General features: G+C 41.1%; 1 protein-coding gene across 2 annotated transcripts in view; it reads right to left on the reverse strand.

Annotated features, from left to right (window-relative positions):
- The window catches only part of DIAPH1 (diaphanous related formin 1), a 281,001-nt gene that overhangs the window by 212,681 nt on the left and 47,399 nt on the right, over nucleotides 1-20,921 (reverse strand). For both annotated transcript variants that reach the window (XM_058174593.1, XM_058174595.1), the window contains exons 3-8: nucleotides 15,502-15,660; nucleotides 15,037-15,138; nucleotides 3,178-3,308; nucleotides 2,520-2,606; nucleotides 1,597-1,660; nucleotides 966-1,105 (exon numbers count right to left, since the gene is read on the reverse strand). In XM_058174593.1, the coding sequence (XP_058030576.1) occupies nucleotides 966-1,105; nucleotides 1,597-1,660; nucleotides 2,520-2,606; nucleotides 3,178-3,308; nucleotides 15,037-15,138; nucleotides 15,502-15,660 (683 nt within the window). The remainder of the gene's footprint in view (nucleotides 1-965; nucleotides 1,106-1,596; nucleotides 1,661-2,519; nucleotides 2,607-3,177; nucleotides 3,309-15,036; nucleotides 15,139-15,501; nucleotides 15,661-20,921) is intronic.

Here is a 20,921-nt window from a genome sequence, read left to right on the forward strand (position 1 = left end):
CCACGCCCAGCTGCTGGTCATTAGGCAGATAAAACTATAGTCTGGCCCCCCAACAGTCTGAGGGACCGTGAATTGGCCCCGTTTAAAAAGTTTGAGAACCCCTGTTCCAAAATATTAGCAATTCCCTCTAGCAAATCTGATGACTTCCTTTTCTATCCCTCGTCTAGATCATTTAGGAAGATGTTGAAGAGTACTGGGTCCAAGACAGAACTTTGAAGTATCTCATTGAATACTTCTCTCCATGTAAATATAGTTCCATTAACTAAATGTTTAAATAAAAACTTTCATTTCTTCATTACCAAAGGCTCAATTAACAAATTATTACCTTTTGGGGATATTAACTGAAAACATGTGAAATCTCTTTGAGTCCTTGTAACACACACTTCATTTCTGTCTCTCGTTATTACATTTTTCTGTTTTATTTTCCTGAAGAGGGAAAAATACTGCCTTCCTTAATATAGCTACATATTTTATTTCTGTTCATATATCAAAAATGTTTTGAACAAAATTGTGCAAAAGTGATGGAGAGGAATCTAACTGATGTTACAAAAAATACTTTACTTGAATTAACTATTCATTCATAACAAGTAAAAGTTAGGAAGAACAAATGCACTGGACTGTGTCTTAAGATATGTAAACAGAAGTAAATTTGTGAAACTAGTTTTGCTGTTTCTTCACCTCTTGCCATAACCTCAATTTATGTTCTGAAAAGCTATAGGTGTAAAACTTCCTTAAGGAACATGGGATAAGGGTAATGGCTTCAGGAAGAGAAGGAAGAGCATATTGTTTCAACTTTTTTTTCCCTTGGGATAGTCAGAACTCATCTATTGCACCAATTATGTGCTTATTAAGAGGCATAACTGATAAATCATATTTTAACATATTTTTCCAAAAATTTAAATTAGTAAACTGATTCTTCTAAGCATACAACTGAACCAAAAGATAAACTACTCATTGTCACATACATATCCACAGGCTGAGGCAGGATGCAGAGAGCAGAGAGTAGCTTGATAGCGTCAATCATCATTGTAGGGACTTTAGGATCAACTGCTTTTGCCAAAAGTAGAATCCCATCATCTGTTTCAAGCATCGTCTTAATTCCAAACTAAAAAGTAAAAAATCAATATACCCTCGGGTGAATAACTTAGAAATAATACCCATGACACAAAATGGTGCCAATCTCACAAAAACATTACATTATATGTTCAGAAAACAAGAGAAAGGGAATATGTTCCCATTAGTTTGATGGTTTTGAGCACGCGTGCACGCTTTTATCCCCTGCTTGGGGATAAAAAACAGCTTCTAAAGCACAACTGATCTTTGGAGAGAAGCAATGAGAAAAGCAGACAAAGCTCGGAAGATCGCTTCACTCGCTAGCACCTCGTTAGGGCTGAAAAACAGCTTCTAAAGCACAGCTGAGAGTCGGAGGGAGCAGCCAAAGCACAGAGATCGCTTCACTCGCTAGCACCTTGTTAGGGCTGAAAAAAACTTCAAAAAAGCTACATTCGGCGTATAAGACACACCCAAATTTTCAGCCTCTTTTAGGGAGCAAAAAAGGGTCTTATACTCCGAAAAATAAGGTAATATGGGACTTACTTTGTTGTTCATAAAAGCTTTTAAGCATCTAATAATTTCATGTTCAATCCTGAAGTCATATGACCTGGTAAAAACAAGAAACAAAACTGAAATAATATTAATTATACACACAGAATTATCTATTTATACATGTGGGCTTCCATCCCAGAACATTAAAAAAAATATGCAACATCATAAGAAATTATAGCAGAGTGATCCTATCTATATCAAAATTCAGTAGAGAAGTCAGGGAAAGATATGATAGGATATGAATACTAGGCACAAGACAAATTCCATTATACCCAATCTTATGGATCCATTTATCCTTATCCTACCCAGATGTCCTTATTTTTTTCCTTTAATCTATGTATACCCAAATAAAACAAACAATTAAAACATGTTTCCAGGATGTAAATATTATCTTATCCACCCACCCATCCATATTAAAAGTTATATTCATTCAACCTTCCAACCTATCTACTTTATGAAAGCCAGTGTATTTAAAGTCCTGGAGTAGGTACGGAGACCCAGGTTCTAGACCTCCTCTTTAGGCACAGAAACTCACTTGGTGATTTTGGGCCAATAACAACCTCTCAGCCCTACACTTCTGAGAAGTCAAAAAACATCTCTCTACCGACCAGCATGGTAAATTACAATCCATATAATTTGTGTATAATCCATATACACAACTGAGGCAAAATGTGTGGGCTTATACACAAATTTATCTAGATGCATATGTGTGTGCAAGCATTCTATCTAGGGGGATTGTGAATTAAGGATATTCTATCTATATTATACTATATTAAGTTTATTATCTATACCAGTTTACATACATTTGTATGTAATACATACATATACAAATCTATCCACGTACAAATGTATATAGATAGATTTTATCATCATTTTACCTCAACTTAAACTATTTTAATTCAAGTGTTCCATACCCAGAAAACTCATCCTTCTCATCATGAAGACCTTTCAATATGTCCAGCAGGCAATTCAGACCTTCAGCTCCAAAATTCTGCACCCAGCTGTAATTGTTGCAGAATAAAACACATTATTACCTAAATAAAATAATTACTACTTCACCTTCTCATTGCACTGGCAATTGCATAAAGGTAGTCCTTGACTTACAACCACAATTGAGACCAGAATTTCCATTGTAAACTGCTGTGGTCATAAGTCGATCTGGACCTGATTAAACACAATTTTTATGGTGGTCATTAATCAAATCACCATAATCGTTAATTAAATCATGCAGTTGTTAAGTGACTCCAGCTTCTCCAATGAGTGTTTTTATGCCAGAATTTGGCAAAAAGGATCACAAATCACAATCACATGACCACATAGTGCTGCACCCAGTAGTTGGATAAGATGTGCCCAAATTGTGATCATGTGACTCCGGGGGAGGTGCAACCATCATAAGTGTGAGTACAGGTCATAAGTCACTTTTTCTGAGGCCATCATAACTTTACACAGTCATTAAATGAACACTATTAAGTTGAGGACTAGCTGTACATCTGTCTCCAGACATGCATCATGCCCATAAATTTTAAATGTTGCAGTATTTAGCAATCAACAAAGTTCTAGCTGAATCATTACCTGACAGGATTGTTATTGAGCGACACACGTAGAGACTCCAAACATCCAAGGAGCTGTGCATCTTTAAGACCAGATTTTAGTTCTTGAATGTACATAATAGGAGACTTCGAGCTCTCCTTTTGACTCATGCCCTACAAATGAAAAAATGATTAATGTATGTCCATTATTTCTAAATTAAATATGGTTCAACAGCACAGAATAAAACTCAATTGATTTTTTCTCTAACACTCAACAGATGAATACAACGAAGTTTTCAGTTTTTAAAAATGGTTCAATTGGATATTGTTGGGCTATATCCAATTACATTCCAGAATTATATTCCTTTTCTATTTGCTATAATTTAGGGCTACTTATTATTCAGCATTTAAATACTGACTTTCTACTATTTTCTTCATCCTAAAAAAATTTATTATTATCCACTATACTTCATTTCAAAAATATATTAGAATATAGCTGGCAATACATTGCATGTTTACCTTATAATTACAATTCACAATAGAAATTTGTTACTCAGATTTTCTTGTAAAAATATCAGTCTAGCGTTGATTTCAGGAATGTGGAATCACTTATTACTGTTTAATATGTACATTTCTTATCCAGCAAGTATTCAAGAAGACAAAAACAAGTGAGACTCGTTAAATTAGACTAAAACAAAAAATGGAATATAAACTTATTATAAATTGAATTTAATAATAAAATATTAAAATCAATTAACAATTAAAAGCTTGGCAAAAAAGATGGGATTTACAAATGTTCTAAATAGGATAGTAAGATCCAAATATTTATCTTAACAGGAAAGTGTTACTCAGATAGTCAGCATCAAGCTATTTAAGACTTTAAATTGAGCTCTTAAATTATGTTCAGTAAACAGCCAGCAACCAATTTTTCAGTAGAAGTACTGCATAGTTTCTGCACCTTGTACTTCTTAGCAGCCTATACTGCCTAGCTTATACACCAACTGAAATTTTCAGGAATTTACAAGGGTACTCACCAGTGGTGGGTTTACTACTGCTTTGCTTTGCGCACGCTATCAACTGGGCTAAAAACAAATGAATATAGGTAGGTATAGCGCAGGATAGGCGGGAGGGCCCAGCTGACGGTCTGAGCGCACTGATTCACTGTCACCTCACCATTGCTGCTTCCGGCTCGCCCGAACTAGGGCGAACCGGTAGCTACCCACCATTGGTATTCACACAAAGCATACCACATTAATCAAGAAAAAAACAACTATTACCAAAACCAGCCAGTTCAAGAAAAACTACAGCTATCGCATGAATTATTATTCTTGAGAAGCTGAAGTTGTTGAGCCACCAACAACTTGCAATTCTTTTTTATTTAATTTAAAAACATTAGACATGGTGCGACTTGTCTGGTACATACTTTTCTAACACTTTTTCTTTCGTGTAGATTGCAATATAACATCATGTATATTCCATATATACTTTTTGTACATTCAATCACACTTCAGTTACATAAATATTCCCTTCGTATCTATTGAAATCCTGTTTACTCCTATCTAATATTTCTTATTTTATTTTTTTTCTCCCCTTTTCTTTTCTTTCTTTCTAATTCTCTATCCCTACATTCGTTCTTTTCTCTAGCCATTTATAAAATGTATTCCAGGTTACATAGAATTCCAATTCATCTTTATCTTTGAGCTCCATTGTTAACCTGTCCATTTCTGTACAGGTCAATATTTTGTTGATTATTTCTGCCTCCTGTGAGTTCTCTCTGCATTTCCAATTTTGTGCGAATATCAAACTCGCTGATGTTAATATGTGTACCATATATTTCTTCTTTTTTGTAATTATCCCTTACTATACACAGAAGGAAGAGTTCTTGCATCATATCTATCATCTGGTTTAACATCTCTTCTAGCTACTGTTTTATTTGGAACCAAAGGTCCTTGGCGTTCAGACACCCCCACCACATATGATAAGTGCCTAGTGTTGCTTTATATTTCTAACATTTCGGTGAGCAGTTTTTGCACATCTTGGCCAGTCTTGTGGGTGGGAGATGCCACCTATAAAACATCTTGTACTGATTTTCTTTGTATGCAGTGGCTAGAGTAAGCTTTCTGTTCCTCTCCCATAGTTTTTGCCAACTGTCTAGATCTATGCCATACCCAAAATTCTTACTCCAGGTGAGCATGGTCTCTTTCACTTGCTCTTCTATCATGTCGTAATCCAGTAAATATTTATATAGTTTCCTAATCATCTGCACATCTGCCCCTTGTAGGATTTCATCCAATTTTATAGGTTCGGTCCTTATGCCCCATTCATTTTTATCTCTTACATATCGGGATTGGATCTAAAGATATGCCCACCATTCTAGTTCTATCCCTTCTTCTTGTAAGTCCTGTCTAGACCTCAGCTCTCCTTTTTCATTCAATATGTCTTTATTCATGATCACTCTTCCTAATTTCATAAAATTTGGATGTACAAACATTTCCAGGGTCGACAGCCAATTGGGAATTTCTATATAATTTTGTTGCTTGATTTTTATCCAAACATCCAATAGAGCTCTTCTGATGAGGTGTTTCTGGAAATATTGGTGTGCTTTATGTTTCCCGTCCCAAAGGACCGCGTGCCACCCCATTTGCATGTCACGTCCTTCCAGTGCTAACAGTCTCCTGTTTTTTAAATTAATCCACTCCTTAATCCACATGAGTGCTGCTGCCTGATAGTATTTTTCCCAGTCAGGGTTTTCCCAGTCAGAGTCCAAATCCACCTCTGTCTTTCGAGTCTTGCAATAGTTTCAATTTAATTCTGGGTTTTTTCCTTTGCCAAATATATTTAGTTATTATTTTATTTAAATTTCTAAACAAAATCCTTTTTCAATCTTATTGGTATGGTTTGAAATAGAAAAAGTATCTTTGGCAGTATAGTCATTTTAACTGTTACGATTCTCCCCATGAAGGAAAGTTGCAGGTTTTTCCACCTATTCAAATCTACCTTAATTTGGTCCACTAATTTGTTGTAATTGTCCTCTTTTAGTGTAGTGCATCTTGACATTAAATAAATACCTAAGTATCTCACTTTCTTTACTGTCTGTATTTTAATTTTCTCAGCCAATTCTTTTTCTTGCATTTTACTCATATTCTTAACTAAAATTTTAGTTTTTTCCTTGTTCACCCTCAAACCTGCAACTTCCCCATATTCGCCCAATACTTCCATTAACCTCTCACCCGATTGTAAAGGGTCTTCTAGAATGAACACAAGGTCGTCAGCAAACACTTGAAAGTTTCCTTTTTTATTTCCAGACCTTTTATTTATTCATCTTTTTGGATAATTCTAGTGAGTACTTCTAAGGATAGAATGAACAATAATGGTGATAATAGGCATCCCTGCCTAATTTCTTTCTGAATTTTGAAACATTGTATCATTTCACCATTAACAACTACTTTTGGGGTAGTGTAGATTGTGTTGAACGTGTTTATAAAATTCTCCCCAAATTCCATTAGTTTTAATTGATTTGACATAAAAGTCCCATTTAATGTTGCAAAGGCCTTTTGCGCATCTATGAACATTAAAGCCAATTTCTTTTCATTATGGGTCTCACAGTATTCCAATACATTTAGTATGATTCTGATGTTATTCTTTATCTGCCTCCTCAGCAGAAAACCATTCTGATCACTATGAATAAAATTCTCTAGGAATCTTTTTAACCTTTCGGCCATGATGGCCATGAATATCTTATAGTCTGAATTTAACAAAGAAATGGATCTGTAATTCCTAACAAGTGTTAAATCCAAATTGTCCTTTGGGATTAAGTGATGATTGCTTCCTCCCATGAGGCCAGTATTTTTGCATCTCTAAGAACTGCAATGAATACTTTTAATAAGGTAGAATTTAGTGGATCTTGAAAGTTTTTATATATTTCTGAAGGCAATCCATCCGGGCCTATCGTTTCGTTATTTTCTGTCTTTTAATTGCCACTGTTAATTCTAGAGGTGTTACATCTTTGTTCAGCATGAGTCTTATCTCTTCTGACACTTTAAGTAAGTTGGCTTTTTGGAGACATCTAATGCTTTTTTCTTCAAGAGTGCCAGCCTCTTCTGCATATAATTTCTTATGAATTATGTCTCTTTTCCCTTCGTTATGATATATTATCTACCCCTCTTTATTGCATAATCTACTAATGCACTTTTTATCTTTTTGTTTCTTCAATTTATAAGCCAGCCAACAACCCGGTTTGTTTGCATTTTCGAAGAAATTTTGTTTTGAGTATTTTAGTCATTGTGCCAAATCCTCCTTCTCGATTATGTTCAAGTTATGTTTAGTTATGTCTATTTGTTGCTTCAGATCTCTTCTTTTGGGTTGTTTTTGTAAATCTCTTTCTAGCCTACAAAGTTCTTCCTCCAAATCTTTTTGACGCTGTCTTTTCTTTTTATTTTCTTTTGCCATGTAAGCGATCGCAATCCCTCTCATGTAGGCTTTTGCCGTATCCCATAGATTTTGAATCCTCCTTTTTATTGTCTTGGAAGAACAGATTAATCTGTTCTTCCATCTTTAATATAATTTTTTTATGTTTTAAAATTGCTCTCTTTAATGTCCACCTTATTTTTTCCCCCTCCAACTAATTGCCATTGGATTATGATCTGCCCAAAGATTTTTATCAATTACAATTTCTTCTACTTCCAAATTTAATTCCTTTGACATACAAACCATGTCTATCCTTGACCACGAGGCATGTTGACCCGAATAAAATGTAAATCGCTTCTTCCCTGCATTTCTTTCCTTCCAGCTGTCCAAAATATTCATTTCCTCTGCCATTTTGAAAAAGTTATTGGACAATGTTCTCCTAGTTCCTTTTCTTATCGCTTTTATAGTCCAGATGTTTATCCACTATTGTGTTAAAATCCCCCAAGATGCAAATTTTGTAATATTCCATCTTTCCGATAATCGTGTGTAACTTCTTGTAAAATTGATTCTGTTTTTCATTTGGGGCATAAATTCCCACTTAAGGCTACTTTCTTGTAGTTCAAGATTGCTTCTACTATCAATATCCTACCTTCGTCGTCCTCATAAATTTGTCTTGTCGGAATTTCCTCTTTAAAATACATTGCTACTCACCCTTTCTTCTGATGTGATAGTGCTGCGAACAACTTCCCTAATTTGGGCTGAACTAATAAATGTTGATGCTGTTTCTTTATATGTACTCTTGCAAAATTATTATATCCAATTTCATCTTATAGAGTCTGCTAAAAAAAATTTCCTTTTAGAGGGGGAATTTAATCCATTCACATTTAAAGATATAGCCGATATTACTTCTTGCAAGTATCTACTTGTATTTAGGTCTTGTAACCCTTGTTGGTCCAATCTTTTTGGGTCTGCTTTCATAGTAGTTGCTGTCATCTGTTCTTTCTTCTCTTCCATTTTCCTTCTCCATATTTAGTGGCTCTCTCATTTCCGTATTTTGTATTTTAATATCACCTTCTACTCTTACTTCTCTTTCTTCTCTTTGTTCTTCACTGCTGAAGTTCTGGCTATAAATTTCCTCTGCTTTGTCTATGGTGGCTATTCTGTATCTTTTTTCCTGCCACAATACCATGATTCCCTCCGGCGTCAGCCATCTAAAGTTGATATCGTGCCTAATTAGTTTGGATGTCAAAAATTGGTGGTTGTTGTTAGTTGCGAAGTCGTGTCCGACCCATCGCGACCCCATGGACAACATTCCTTCAGGCCTTCCTGTCCTCTACCATCCTCTGGAGTCCATTTAAACTCACGCCTACTGTTTCAGTGACTCCATCCAGCCACCTCGTTCTCTGTCGTCCCGTTCTTTTTTTGGCCTCAATCTTTCCCAGCATTAGGCTCTTCTCCAGTGAGTCCTTCCTCCTCATTAGGTGGCCAAAGTATTTCCGTTTCATCTTCAGGATCTGGCCTTCTAAAGAGCAGTCAGGGTTGATCTCCTCTAGGACTGACTTGTTTGTTCGCCTTGCAGTCCAGCACCAGAGTTCAAATGCCTCGATTCTTTGGCGCTCAGCCTTTCTTATGGTTCAACCTTCACAGCCATACATTGCAACTGGGAAAACCATAGCTGTTGTGCCTTGTCCTCCCTCCTCTCCTCAGCCGGGCCCCTCCCATCTCCTGCCGGGCCTGCCTTGTCCTCCCTCCTCTCCTCAGCCGGGCCCCTCCCATCTCTTGCTGGGCTTGCTATCAGATTCAGAGACTGATAATGAAGAGGAACAGCCTGGCATGCCTCCAGCCCTGGCACCATGCCCAGACAGAATGTCAGGAATGAACAAACAAACCTCACTCCTACAGCATGTGAGCACGAAGCCAGCCACGTGTTAGAATTGCCGGCAGCAGATCCGGAGGAAGGGAATTTACAGTGGATGGATCCCCGCTTCCGGAGAATTGAGAGGCAACGTCAGCAGAAGGAAGGGAGGGGCAGGCCTGGATAAGTGCTGAGTCATGGAGCCACACCCCATGGCCTATATAAAGGATCTGCTTTTTGGCATTCCTTGAGTCAATCAAAGTCTCATCTGGTTTGCTGAAATCACACCTTGGATTCCTGCCTGCCTGAGAAATCTGAAAGGAATTTGGCAAAGCTGCAGAGGCTTCGTGGCCACGCTTGATACAGACTTCCCAGACCCGGTCGTCGGAGGGGGAGGGGGACACGACAATAGCCTTGGCTATACGCACTTTTGTTGGCAGGGTGATGTCTCTGCTTTTTAGTACGCTGTCTAGATTTGCCATAGCTTTCTTCCCCAGGAGCAAGTGTCTTTTAATTTCTTGGCTGTAGTCCCCATCTGCGATGATCTCGGAGCCCAGGAAAATAAAATCTGTCACTACCTCCATTTCTTCCCCATCTATCTGCCAGGAATTGAGAGAGCCAGATGCCATGATTTTAGTTTTCTTAATGTTGAGTTTCAAGCCTATGTGGCATTTGTTTTAATACTTCTAACTATCTCCCTCTATATTCTAATCGGTCTTCCCTGGTTCTATGGAGTATCTCATCCCTCACTGATTTTTTAACAAATCTAATATGGACTTCTTTAGGGAGGTTGTGGCGTCTTGCATAATTAGTATGAATTCTGTAAGTTTCGTCCATTTCGTTCAGCATTTCATCCTTCCCAATTCCTAAGGCTTTCACTAAAAGGTCTGCCATCATTTCTGGCAGGTCCTCACTTTTTTCTTCTTTAACATTTTGAAAGCGCAGGTAATATGCTGCTCGTTCTGTCTCCAACTGGATAATGGTATTTTCCAGATCTTTATTGGCCTGTATTAATCTCTCATTCATTTCTTCAACTTTTTTCTCCTCTTTGCCCATCTTCTCTTCCATTTCTAATAATTTTTGTTCATTCTTCATAATTTGTTGCTGGAAGGCCTCAAACCTTCCATCCATTGATTTCATTTTCTCCTTTAATTCTCCAATATCATTTCTAACTTCCCCAATTTCTTTTTTCAGGTCTTCATGATTCCTTAACATCACATCCTGTATCAATTGTAACATTGATTGCAGTTCTTTAAACAAATTGGCTCTTTCTCTCTGCACCAATTCCTCTATTGATCTCTGGCCTAGAGGACTTGATTCAAATGATGAGGAATGAGATATCTGTTTTCTTCCCGTGCCAACTTTGGATAAATTAGGAATACTTGTCATTTTTAACAATATTTTGAACCAATCCTCCCACAAGTCTTGGATTTTCGTCCACCACTCTAAAGCACAAATTCTCTCTTTCATGCTTCGTTGTTTCACAGTTTGCTTCTTAACAATAACTACAACACAAATCTCTTACACTTTATCCTGAGGTATAAGCTACGATAAATAGAAATCAGTATCAAACAATCTTAACTAAGACCGACGTCTATCTTATCGTACTTCAGTTTCTATGTCCTATAATTACTTCATAAGTATTATAAATACCAATATCTTACAACACTCCATCCATCTGTCAGGTCACCACAGTCACCATGTTGGGCTGTCTCCTTCTCTGCCCAGCTTCTCCAAGGCTTTCCCCGCTGGATTCAGCCCTGAGTGCCGTCAAAACTGCTCAGCAGGCTGCCTCTGTTTCCAGTTTTCCTCCAGGAAACCTTGGACCCCGAAGGGTCAGCCGAGTGGTTTGTAGTGACTGTAGAAACAGCCCCCGTTGCCCGAGAAGCCGCTTCGCACACCCGCTCTCCCTGACAGCTGGCCCCACCACCCAACAACTTGCAATTCTATGACAATTGAGAATTAAATTCCCAGAGATTAGAACATAGAACAGGTTTGGAATGGATCTTGGACGTCTTCTAGCCCAACCCCCTGCCTAAAGCAGTAGAATTTATTCCATTCCAGACAAATGGCTGTCCAATGTTTTCTTAAAAACCTCCAGTGATGGAACACCTACAACTTCCGAAGGTAAGCAGTTCTCATTATCAGGAAACTTCTCCTTAGTTTTAAGTTGGATCTCTCTTTAATGATGTTGCACTCTTACTTCTTGTCCCGCTCTCAGGTTCTTTGGGGAATAGGTCAAAAACCCCTCTTGTCTGTAACAGCCCCTAACCCTAACCCTTAGTCCTTCTCTTCATTAGACTAGACTAGTGGTAGTCAACCTGATCCCTACCGCCCACTAGTAGGCGTTCCAGCTTTCATGGTGGGCAGTAGGGGTTTTGTCCGATACTGAAGCACTTTCCTTTTTTTTAATTTAATTGACTTTTTAAAAAATTTTCATAGCATTATTTAAAAACATTTTCATTAGGTTTTCATAAAATTCCTCGTGACAATTTAAATTTCTGAAAATATACTATTTGTATTGCCCGCGCATAAGTTTAGTTCATGTTACATAAGTGAAACTAAATGGTGCTATAGTACAACCGCAAACATAAGAGCCTTGTCCCAGAATAGCTCGCGCATTTCCCCCCACACTATCCAGCTGTAACAGACAAGCAGAGCTGGTAGCCTGCACCCCCCCCAAACCCAATCCACGATGTGCGAGAGGCATGCCCAGACGACGATACACGGCGCATTACTGAGGAACCAGTGGGCAGTTAGAAAATTTAACTACTAACAGAGATACAAAATTGGGCAGTAGGTATAAAAAGGTTGACTACCCCTGGACTAGACATACCTAGTTCCCTTAATGATTCATCATATGGTTTAGCCTCCAGACCCCTTATACAGGTAGTTCTTGAGTTACTAATGTAATGGAGCCTGCCCATTCCATTCGTAGCATAAGGATTCATGGGAGTGAATCTCATCCTTTGAACGTGATCGCTCTCTCTTTTCACCCACGCATCCGCTAATCGAATGCAAGCCTTGTTAAGTGCACATGAGGTATCTCGGGGTAGGGAAGGCCATTGGAGGGGCTTAGTGATGGAACAGACCACCCAAGGCCTCCCCCAACCCATGAAATATCTCATACTCCCCACAATTCTTTCTCCCCACCCCCCAAATCTGCTGTGCCGGGTCACTAACTTGTGAAAATCTGTCTCCACTCCAGCATCTCTGTTTCTTTGCATGCTCCCGGCCAGCAAGAGCAGAAGGAGAGGATGACGAGCATGCCCTACTCAGATTCTCTGATTATTGAACCTGCCTGCCACTTTTGGAGCAGTGGGCAGTCTCAGTGACTCTCCTCTAAAGGCTTCCAAGCTCCATGTGGAAAACAGTTTGCACAAAATAAGGCTTTGGGGCAGCAAAGGTCTCCAAGGACCTCATTAGTGTGCAACCACTTTTCCCACAAAGACTGGAACTTTCTGAGTGCCCTGATCCCGTGGGACATCAGGCACCCATTCCCTGAAAAAATGGATGGGTGCCTGAACTCATGCAAGACCGTGTACCCCAGATGCTTCCAGTCTTTGTTGGGGTTAAAAGTGTTGAGTGGCCCTGAGGATGTTGGAAACGGAGCAATTCGCTCCATTTCCAATTGCCCTAGGATTGCTCAAACATTTGTCGCTCTGATGGAGACTGCAAACTTTGTATGCATGGAAGTGGGAAGCTTGAAAATGGAGCTTTTCACTACATTTCCAACCACCCTATTTCCATGCAGACAAAGTTTGCAGTCTCCATCTGGACTCATCAAGGCACCAAGTGTTTGAGCGACTCTGGGGCAGTTTGTAACAAAGCAAATTGCTCCGTTTTCAACCTCCCTGCATCACTCAAACACTTGGTGTCCTGACAGAGACTGGAAACTTCATCTGCATGGAAATGGGGCGGTTGGAAATGGACCCTATTCGCTCCATTTCCAAACACCCCATTTGCATGCAGAAGAAATCTCCAGTCTCCATCAGGACTCATCAGGGTGCCAAGTATTTGCGTGATGCAGGGACAGTGGGAAACGGAGCAAATCACTGTTTCCCACTGTCCCAAGGTTGCTCAAATACATGGTGCCCTGACGGAGACTGGAAACTATCTACATGGAAATGGAGTCCTTAAAAAGGGACCTTCTCTTCAGCAGAGGACTTTAGGAAAGGCCTGTCCTGGCAAAAATAGAGCTGAGGAGTGACGCACACTCCCTTTGGGGGCCCCCTTCTCGGAGCAAAGGCTTTTTGCAAGGACGGCAAAAGGTTTTGCAAATAGGGGAAAAGTTCAGGCCTCTCATCCAGGCCTCAGTTTGCAGAGAACAGTGGCCTAAAGTACCATGAAATCACACGAGATCAATAAGTGTGAGTTCTCGCACTACTGATCTAGTGTGAACTTGCAGTACTTTAGGTCTCCATCGTCTGCCACATCACCAAAAGCCTGAAGAGCCAAAACGGGCCAAGAAAGCAAAGGCTCTCTAGATCTTCACAAGGTGAGTATCCACAGGCCTAATGCCTATGGAGACTTGGTGCAGGGGGTGGGAAGTGGGTAATAGACAGGACGAGTGTTGCAGAGCCTCTGCAGTCGTTCATAAGAGTGAATAACTGCCATGGTGTTGCAACATTCATAGTTTCATGACTTGTTCGTAGGAGATGCATATCGTGTAACTTCGAACATTCGCTAAGGGAACACTCGTAACCCATGGATTACCTGTAATCTTTATTGCTCTTCTCTGCATTCTTTCTAGGGATTCAACATCTTTTTTGTATCATGATGACAAGTACTAGATGAAGTATTCCAAGTTTGGTCCTACCAGTGCAGTATGAGGTGGTACTACTACTTTATTTCATCTTGATACTATCCCTCTGTTGATGCAGCCTAAAATGGTGTTGGCTTTTTTAACAGCTGCAGCACACTGCTGTCTCATACTTAAGTGGTGGTCTGCTAGGACACCTAGATCCCTCTCACAGTTATTATTGTTGACCCAGGTATCATCTATTCTATACCTGTGCATTTGGTTTTTCTTGTGAAGGACCTTACTTTTCTCATCACTAAAGTGCATTTTATTGGATAAGGCCCAGTGTTCAAATCTGCCAAGATTCTTCTGAATCTTGAATTTATCTTCTAAAGCGTTAGCTATTCCCCTTAGCTTATTGTCATCTGCAAAGTTGATGAGTTTCCCTTCTATCCTCTCATCTAGATCATTTATGAACATGTGGAAGATTACTGCCCCCAAGACAGAACCTTGAGATATCCCACTGCAGGCTTCCCTCCATGTAGATATAGTTCCATTGGAATTCATTTGTTAGTGGTACTGTCTATTCCACATTTTTCTATCTTACCAAGTAGGCTGTAGTCTACTTTGTCAAATGCCTTACTGAAGTCTAAGTAAATGACATCCATATCATTCCCCTTACCCAGTAATTTAATCACCTTGTCAAAGAGGGCAATAAGGTTTGTCTGGTATGCTGTTTTTAACAAACCTATGCCTGCTTCTAGTAATCTTCTTGCTCTTTTCTCCATGCTCACAAATGTGCTGCTTGATTATCTTTAATCAGTTTCTCTTATCCTGCAACATAAATCAAGCAAACGCTAGAAGTATTCTATAAATTTGACCACAACCCAAGAACTCACAGCTTTGGAAGTATGCAGGTACTGAGACACCATTTCTCTCTTGATACTAATGTCTTTCTCCCTTAGAGGCTGCTGCTTTTCCTCATTTAGATTCATATCCACCTAGCAAAGAAAGCATAAAAATAGTCACAGAATTATCAAGTTGGGAGGTATCTAGGAAATCATCGTCTATCCTCATATACGCTGCATGATTGATTCCCTACACCATCCCTACTAGATAACTATCCAGTCAAATGAAGCTATATTCCTTTGACAAAATTACAATACTTGATTTCTCCCAAATGAATTCTGGTTTTAGGATTTTTGTTTACCTACTGTAGTAGAAAAACAAATCAAAGTCTTCCTTCCCAGAGCAGAAAGAGATTTTTTCACATCACAGAAATCACACCTTCATTTCAGCATAACTATAAGCATAAGAAACTTTTAGCTTTGTTATTCCCAAGATATAATTGTAATGGTACTTACCAGCATCTGCTCAAAGAGAACCAGCACATCTTCATCAGAGATATCCTGCAATGTCTGACCTGACCCAGAAATATCTGAGTATGAAGTAGATGAATTCCTATATGTTGTATTGGGTTTTTCTTTCTCCTTCTTTATCCTCATGCTAGTGAACCTTTCAAGCTGATTAATAAAATATAAAATTAACATTGGTCTTCTTTTTTTATTCTTTTCCATTCAATTTTAAATTGTGCTACTTTCTTAACTATAATGCATGAGTACTTTGACAATATATTGGAAAAATCAAAAGGAACGTTGGACTTACCTGAACATTCTTTCTATGTGTGCTGCAGGAGAGTCCAAATATGGATTCAATTAGTCTGATCGGCCAGAGATGAGTTGGAAATTATTTGGCCACGACTCCTCCTCCCGGCCGAGCCTCAGTTTTTTCAATAAAGACCAGGATCTGGAGAAGACGTAGTCCATCTGAAGAAATTGACCACTCCTGGATCCCGGACCATAAACCAACCAGGGTGGGATTGGACTCTCCTGCAGCGCACATAGAAAGAATGTTCAGGTAAGTCCAACGTTCCTTCTCCTGTGCGCTGCTTGGAGAGTCCAAGCATGGGATATACCCAAGCTAAATTGTCACTGGGCGGGAGATAGATTGGTCCAGGGTCCCTTTGGCCGGCAGGACACGCTGTAACACTCGTCTCCCGAAAGCTGCCTCCGCAGAAGCAAACTTGTCTCTTTTTAAAAAAAAATTATATCCCGCCCTTCTCCGAAGACTCAGGGCGGCTAGTCTTCATCCATTTGTATATAATATACAAAGTCAACTTTTATTGCCCCAAACAATCTGGGTCCTCATTTTACTTACCTTATAAAGGATGGAAGGCTGAGTCAACCTTGGGCCTGGTGGGACTTCAACTTGCAGTAATTGCAAGCAGCTGTGTTAATAACAGACTGCTTAGTCTGTTGAGCCACCAGAGGCCCCAAGTCTAACTCATAATTCCTCATGAATGGAGAGGGGGAAGCCAGAATCTCCAGAATCGAGGCCTGTGTAGCCCAGGCCACCGTGGTGGCCGCACTTCTAGTGGAGTGCGCCATGATGCGGCGTGGTGCAGGTCAGGCCTGAGGTTTGTAGGCTAACACAATACAAGCTTTGAGCCAACATCCAATGATGGATGGTGACACCTTCTTTCCCATAGACCTGGACTGAAACAAAACAAAGATTCCATCCATTGGAAGGAAACTCTCTGCTTTATGTATTTCTGTAGAGCTCTGTATACATTTAAGGTATGCCAACATCTTTCGCGTGGATGTCTGGGTTTCAGGCAGAAGTCTAGTAGAATAACTTCCTGCGCTCTGTGGAACCAGGTGTTAATTTTTGGAACAAATGTTGGGTCTAAACAGAGAATGACTCTGTCCGGATGAAAGATACACAGCATTTCAGTGCGGCCAGCTCTGAAATCCTGCATGCAGATGTGATTGCTACTAGAAAGGCAACCCTGAATATGAATAGTCTGATGCTGGCTGACCACAAGGGCTCAAATGGCAGTAATATGAGCACCTGTAAAATAACTGACAGATCCCAAGTTGGGTATCTGTGGACCATTGGGGGTAACAGGTTGGACACTCCTTTCAAAAAACTAAATATCCTCAGATGCTGAGAGAGAGAAGCTGTTCCCTCACCTGGCAGGATGGTAGCCAAGGCTGCGACCTGCCTGCGAAGTGTATTTGTGGATACTCCTTTTTCAAGACCCAATTGCAGAAAATCCAGGACTCATGGAACTGTCGCTGATATAGGTAATACTTTCTCCTTGGTGCACCAGCGACAGAATGAAGCCCAAGTGGCTTCATATATCCTGTTCGTTGATGCCCTTTGGGAAGCAAGAATAGTGGATATTACTTTGCCAGAGAAATGTCCCCTCCTGAGGATCTCCCTTTCAAGTGCCAAACAGCCAACTGGAGCTGTTGAGGGTCTAGGTGTTGTAGGGCCCCTTGGATGAGGGAGATCCTGTGCTGTGGTATTTTCCAGGGGCGTGAGATGGACAGTGACTTCAGACCCACAAACCATGGACGCCATGGCCAGTGAGGTGCTACCAACACCTCCTCTGCCTCCTCCTCCAAGATCTTTTTGATGACCCTCAGTATTAGCGGGATTGGAAGGAAGGCATACAACAGGTCAGCTGGCCACAGGCAACAAAGAGCGTTGACTCCCTCGGCCACTGGTGTCCGGAACCTGAAAAAATATCTCAGAAGTTGAGTGTTCTGTGGACTGGCAAATAAATCCAGGACTGGAATCCCGAATCATTCTGTTATTTGGTGAAATAGGTTTGGGTAGAGTCTCCATTCAGACTGGTCGATAGTTGTTCTGCTCAACCAGTCCGCTTGGGAGTTGGCCGTCCCGGCAATGTGTTCCGCTCAAAATGACCGCAGATGTTTCTCTGCTCGGAGACATAAGTCCTTCCCCTCACGCATTAGGACCCTGGAGCGAATTCCTTCCTGCCTGTTGACATGTGCCTTGGTGGTCACATTGTCCGTCAAGAGAAGCACGTGTTGATCCAACAAGTTGTTTTGAAAGTGGCATAGAGCCAGATGACATGCTCTCAGCTCCAGCCAATCGATGTCGTTGAGTAGATCCTGCTGAGACATGCTTGAGTAGATCCTGCTTGAGTCATCTTGAAATTCAGGTGTGTACCCCAGCTGAATAGACTGGTGTCTGATGTTAGTTCCAGTCTGGGAGGTTCTCAGAATAGACATCCCTCCTCCATGGTAGCTGACATCCACCAGTCCAGGGATTGGAGAACCTGCTTGGGGACCCTGATCTTGGACATTGAGTTGCTGTGCCCTGATCTCTGACTGTGCAGAAGTAGCCACTGTAAGGCCTTTGTATGCAATCGAGCCCAAGGGACTATATAGGCAGGATATCATTTTCCCTAATAGTTGGGAGAGGAGCAGTAAGGGAACTAGCTCTAAGGACTTGACCTATCCCATCATCTCCCTTATGCTGTCTCAGTGCTCCTGAGACAGGAATACTTGTGATAAATGAGTGTCAATCACTGCCACTAGATGGGTTAGGCTGGTAGATGATGTCAATTGGCTTTTCTCCCAGTTCACGGAAAACCGGTGATCCTGGAGAGTCTGGACTGTGATTTGAAGGTCCTGTTCCATTTGCCTGAGGGACAACGACTGAATTAATATGTCGTTCAGGTAACACTGCAGGCAGATGGGCCTCACCCACATCTAGCAGCTTGGTGAAAGTTCGCAGGGCTGAGGAGAGACCAAAGGGGAACGCCAGTATTGCCAATGGTGGCCTGCATATGAGGATCTGAGGAACCTCCTGTGGGACACTCTGATGGGAATGTGGAGATATGCCTCTTTTAGGTCTATCAATGTTAAAAGATCTCCCTGTCTGATGCAACCCAGGATAGTATGAAGGGATTGCATTTTGAACCTTTAGAACTTTATACGTACATTGAGTTCCTTCAGATTCCAATACTTGAGGGGATACCACAGAGAGGAGGGGGTCAAGCTGTTTTCCAAAGCTCCTGAAGGGCAGACAAGGAATAATGGATGAATGACCAAGGAGAGATTCAGCCTAGAAATGAGGAGGAACTTTCTGACAGTGAGAACAATCAACCAATGGAACAGTTTGCCTTTGGAAGTTTTGGGAGATTTATCACTTGAGACTTTCAAGAAAAGATTGGACTGCCATTTGTCAGAAATGGTATAGGGTCTCCTGCTTGAGCAGGGGGTAGGACTAGATGACTTATTAGGTCCCTTCCAACTCTGTTAATCTGTTAAGATTCAAAATGGCTTTCTGGCTCCCCAAACTCTTGGGAACTAGAAAGAGGACGGAATAAAAGCCGAGACCTCTCTGCCCCACTGGCACCGGCTCTATGGCCTTGATATCCAGCAAATGCTGAATCTTGGCCTCTATCATAGCCCTTTTGGTGGCATCCCCGGGAATGGAGCACTGAATAAATCATTCTTGGAAGCTGGAACAAAATTCTAGGGTTAGCCCGAGCCTTACTGTTTGTAGTGCCCAAGCATCAGTGGTGGTATCCTTCCACTAGCTGGCAAGCTTCCTTAACCTGCTGCCAATGGGGTATGTGACTGTGAGTCATTTCGAGTGGCGGTAAGGCCAGCCACTGGTACCTCTATAGGCCTGTCTGGATTGTGGTCGACGAGCCCTGTCTTGAAAGCTGAACTGTCCTATCTCCTGTCCATACTGTGGGAATACTGTCTGTGGTATTCCTGAGGCAAGGAATCCCATCTCAGAGTCACGAAAGGGCTGCCTGAGGTAGAAGGGAGTAGGTCTCCTGTCCGTTCTCTTGTAAACATGAGGGAAGGACCTTCCATTTATCTTTTCCCTCTACCAAGATTGGATCTAACACCTCCCCAAACAGCTGACATCCCTTAAATGAAGCAGCTGCCAATCTCCATTTGGACTTCATGTCGGCTTGCCACTGGCGCAGACATAAAAAGCTTCTGGAGGTGACATTGGACGCCAGGGCCCTAGAGGAGAACTTGGCCACATTGAGAGTCACATCAGTTGAGTATTCAGTTGCAGCAATTAATTTACTGATATCTTGTTGCAGGCGGGTATCCTCTGGAGAGGCCCTGGCCTGCATCTGCCTCAACCATAAGAGCGATGTTCTAGAGAAAAAGCAAGCGGCTCTGGCCAATCTAGTTGGCCAAGCAGCTGCCTGGTGAGTTTTATGGGCATATAACTCAGACTTCCTATCCTAAGCCCTCAACTCTTCTGCAGTGTCAGAAGGGAGAATTGCAGCTGAAGCCAATGTGGCCAGAGGGGCATCCACAGCTGGAAATTGGAGGAGCTCCTCTAGCTCCTGTTCCACTGTATACATTTTCTTATCCATGCCGTAAGGGGCAGGAATCGATGCAGGCTGATCCCACTGCCTTTGAATAACATCCACAAAAAACTTAGATGAGGGAATAACCTCTTGTGCTATGACCTGCTCCATAAAGAGGTTGACACAGGGATCCTGAGATTCCATGGGGTCCTCAGTAGAACTCCCGATCCGACCCATGTTGACTGTCATTTTGGCCTTAAGCAATAAGATCTTTAAAAGGTTGGGACGGAAAAGCCCGGAATACGTGGGCTTGCCTGGGGAAACCCCTTCATCCTCAGAAAATTCAAAATCTCCCAATTCTTCCTCCCCTTCCAGCGAGGCCTCACTTTGGATTGATGGAGGTGGGGAATGAGGATCTTCAAGATAACCTTTATCTTTATGACTGCGAAGGTCCTGAATTTAAAGGTCCCATCAAACATCTCTGGGTAAGTGCAGCATCAATACCCTGGGCAATAGTCTCCACTATGGCATTACGTAATTCTGCAGACAAGCTTTGCTCTAAATTCTCCTGAGGGTGGAGCCCCGCCACTGTAGGCATAATTGTGGCAGATGTAGCGGAAGATC

This window comes from Ahaetulla prasina, chromosome 3, assembly GCF_028640845.1.
Source record: "Ahaetulla prasina isolate Xishuangbanna chromosome 3, ASM2864084v1, whole genome shotgun sequence".
In the NCBI taxonomy this organism is placed as follows: Eukaryota; Metazoa; Chordata; class Lepidosauria; order Squamata; family Colubridae; genus Ahaetulla; species Ahaetulla prasina.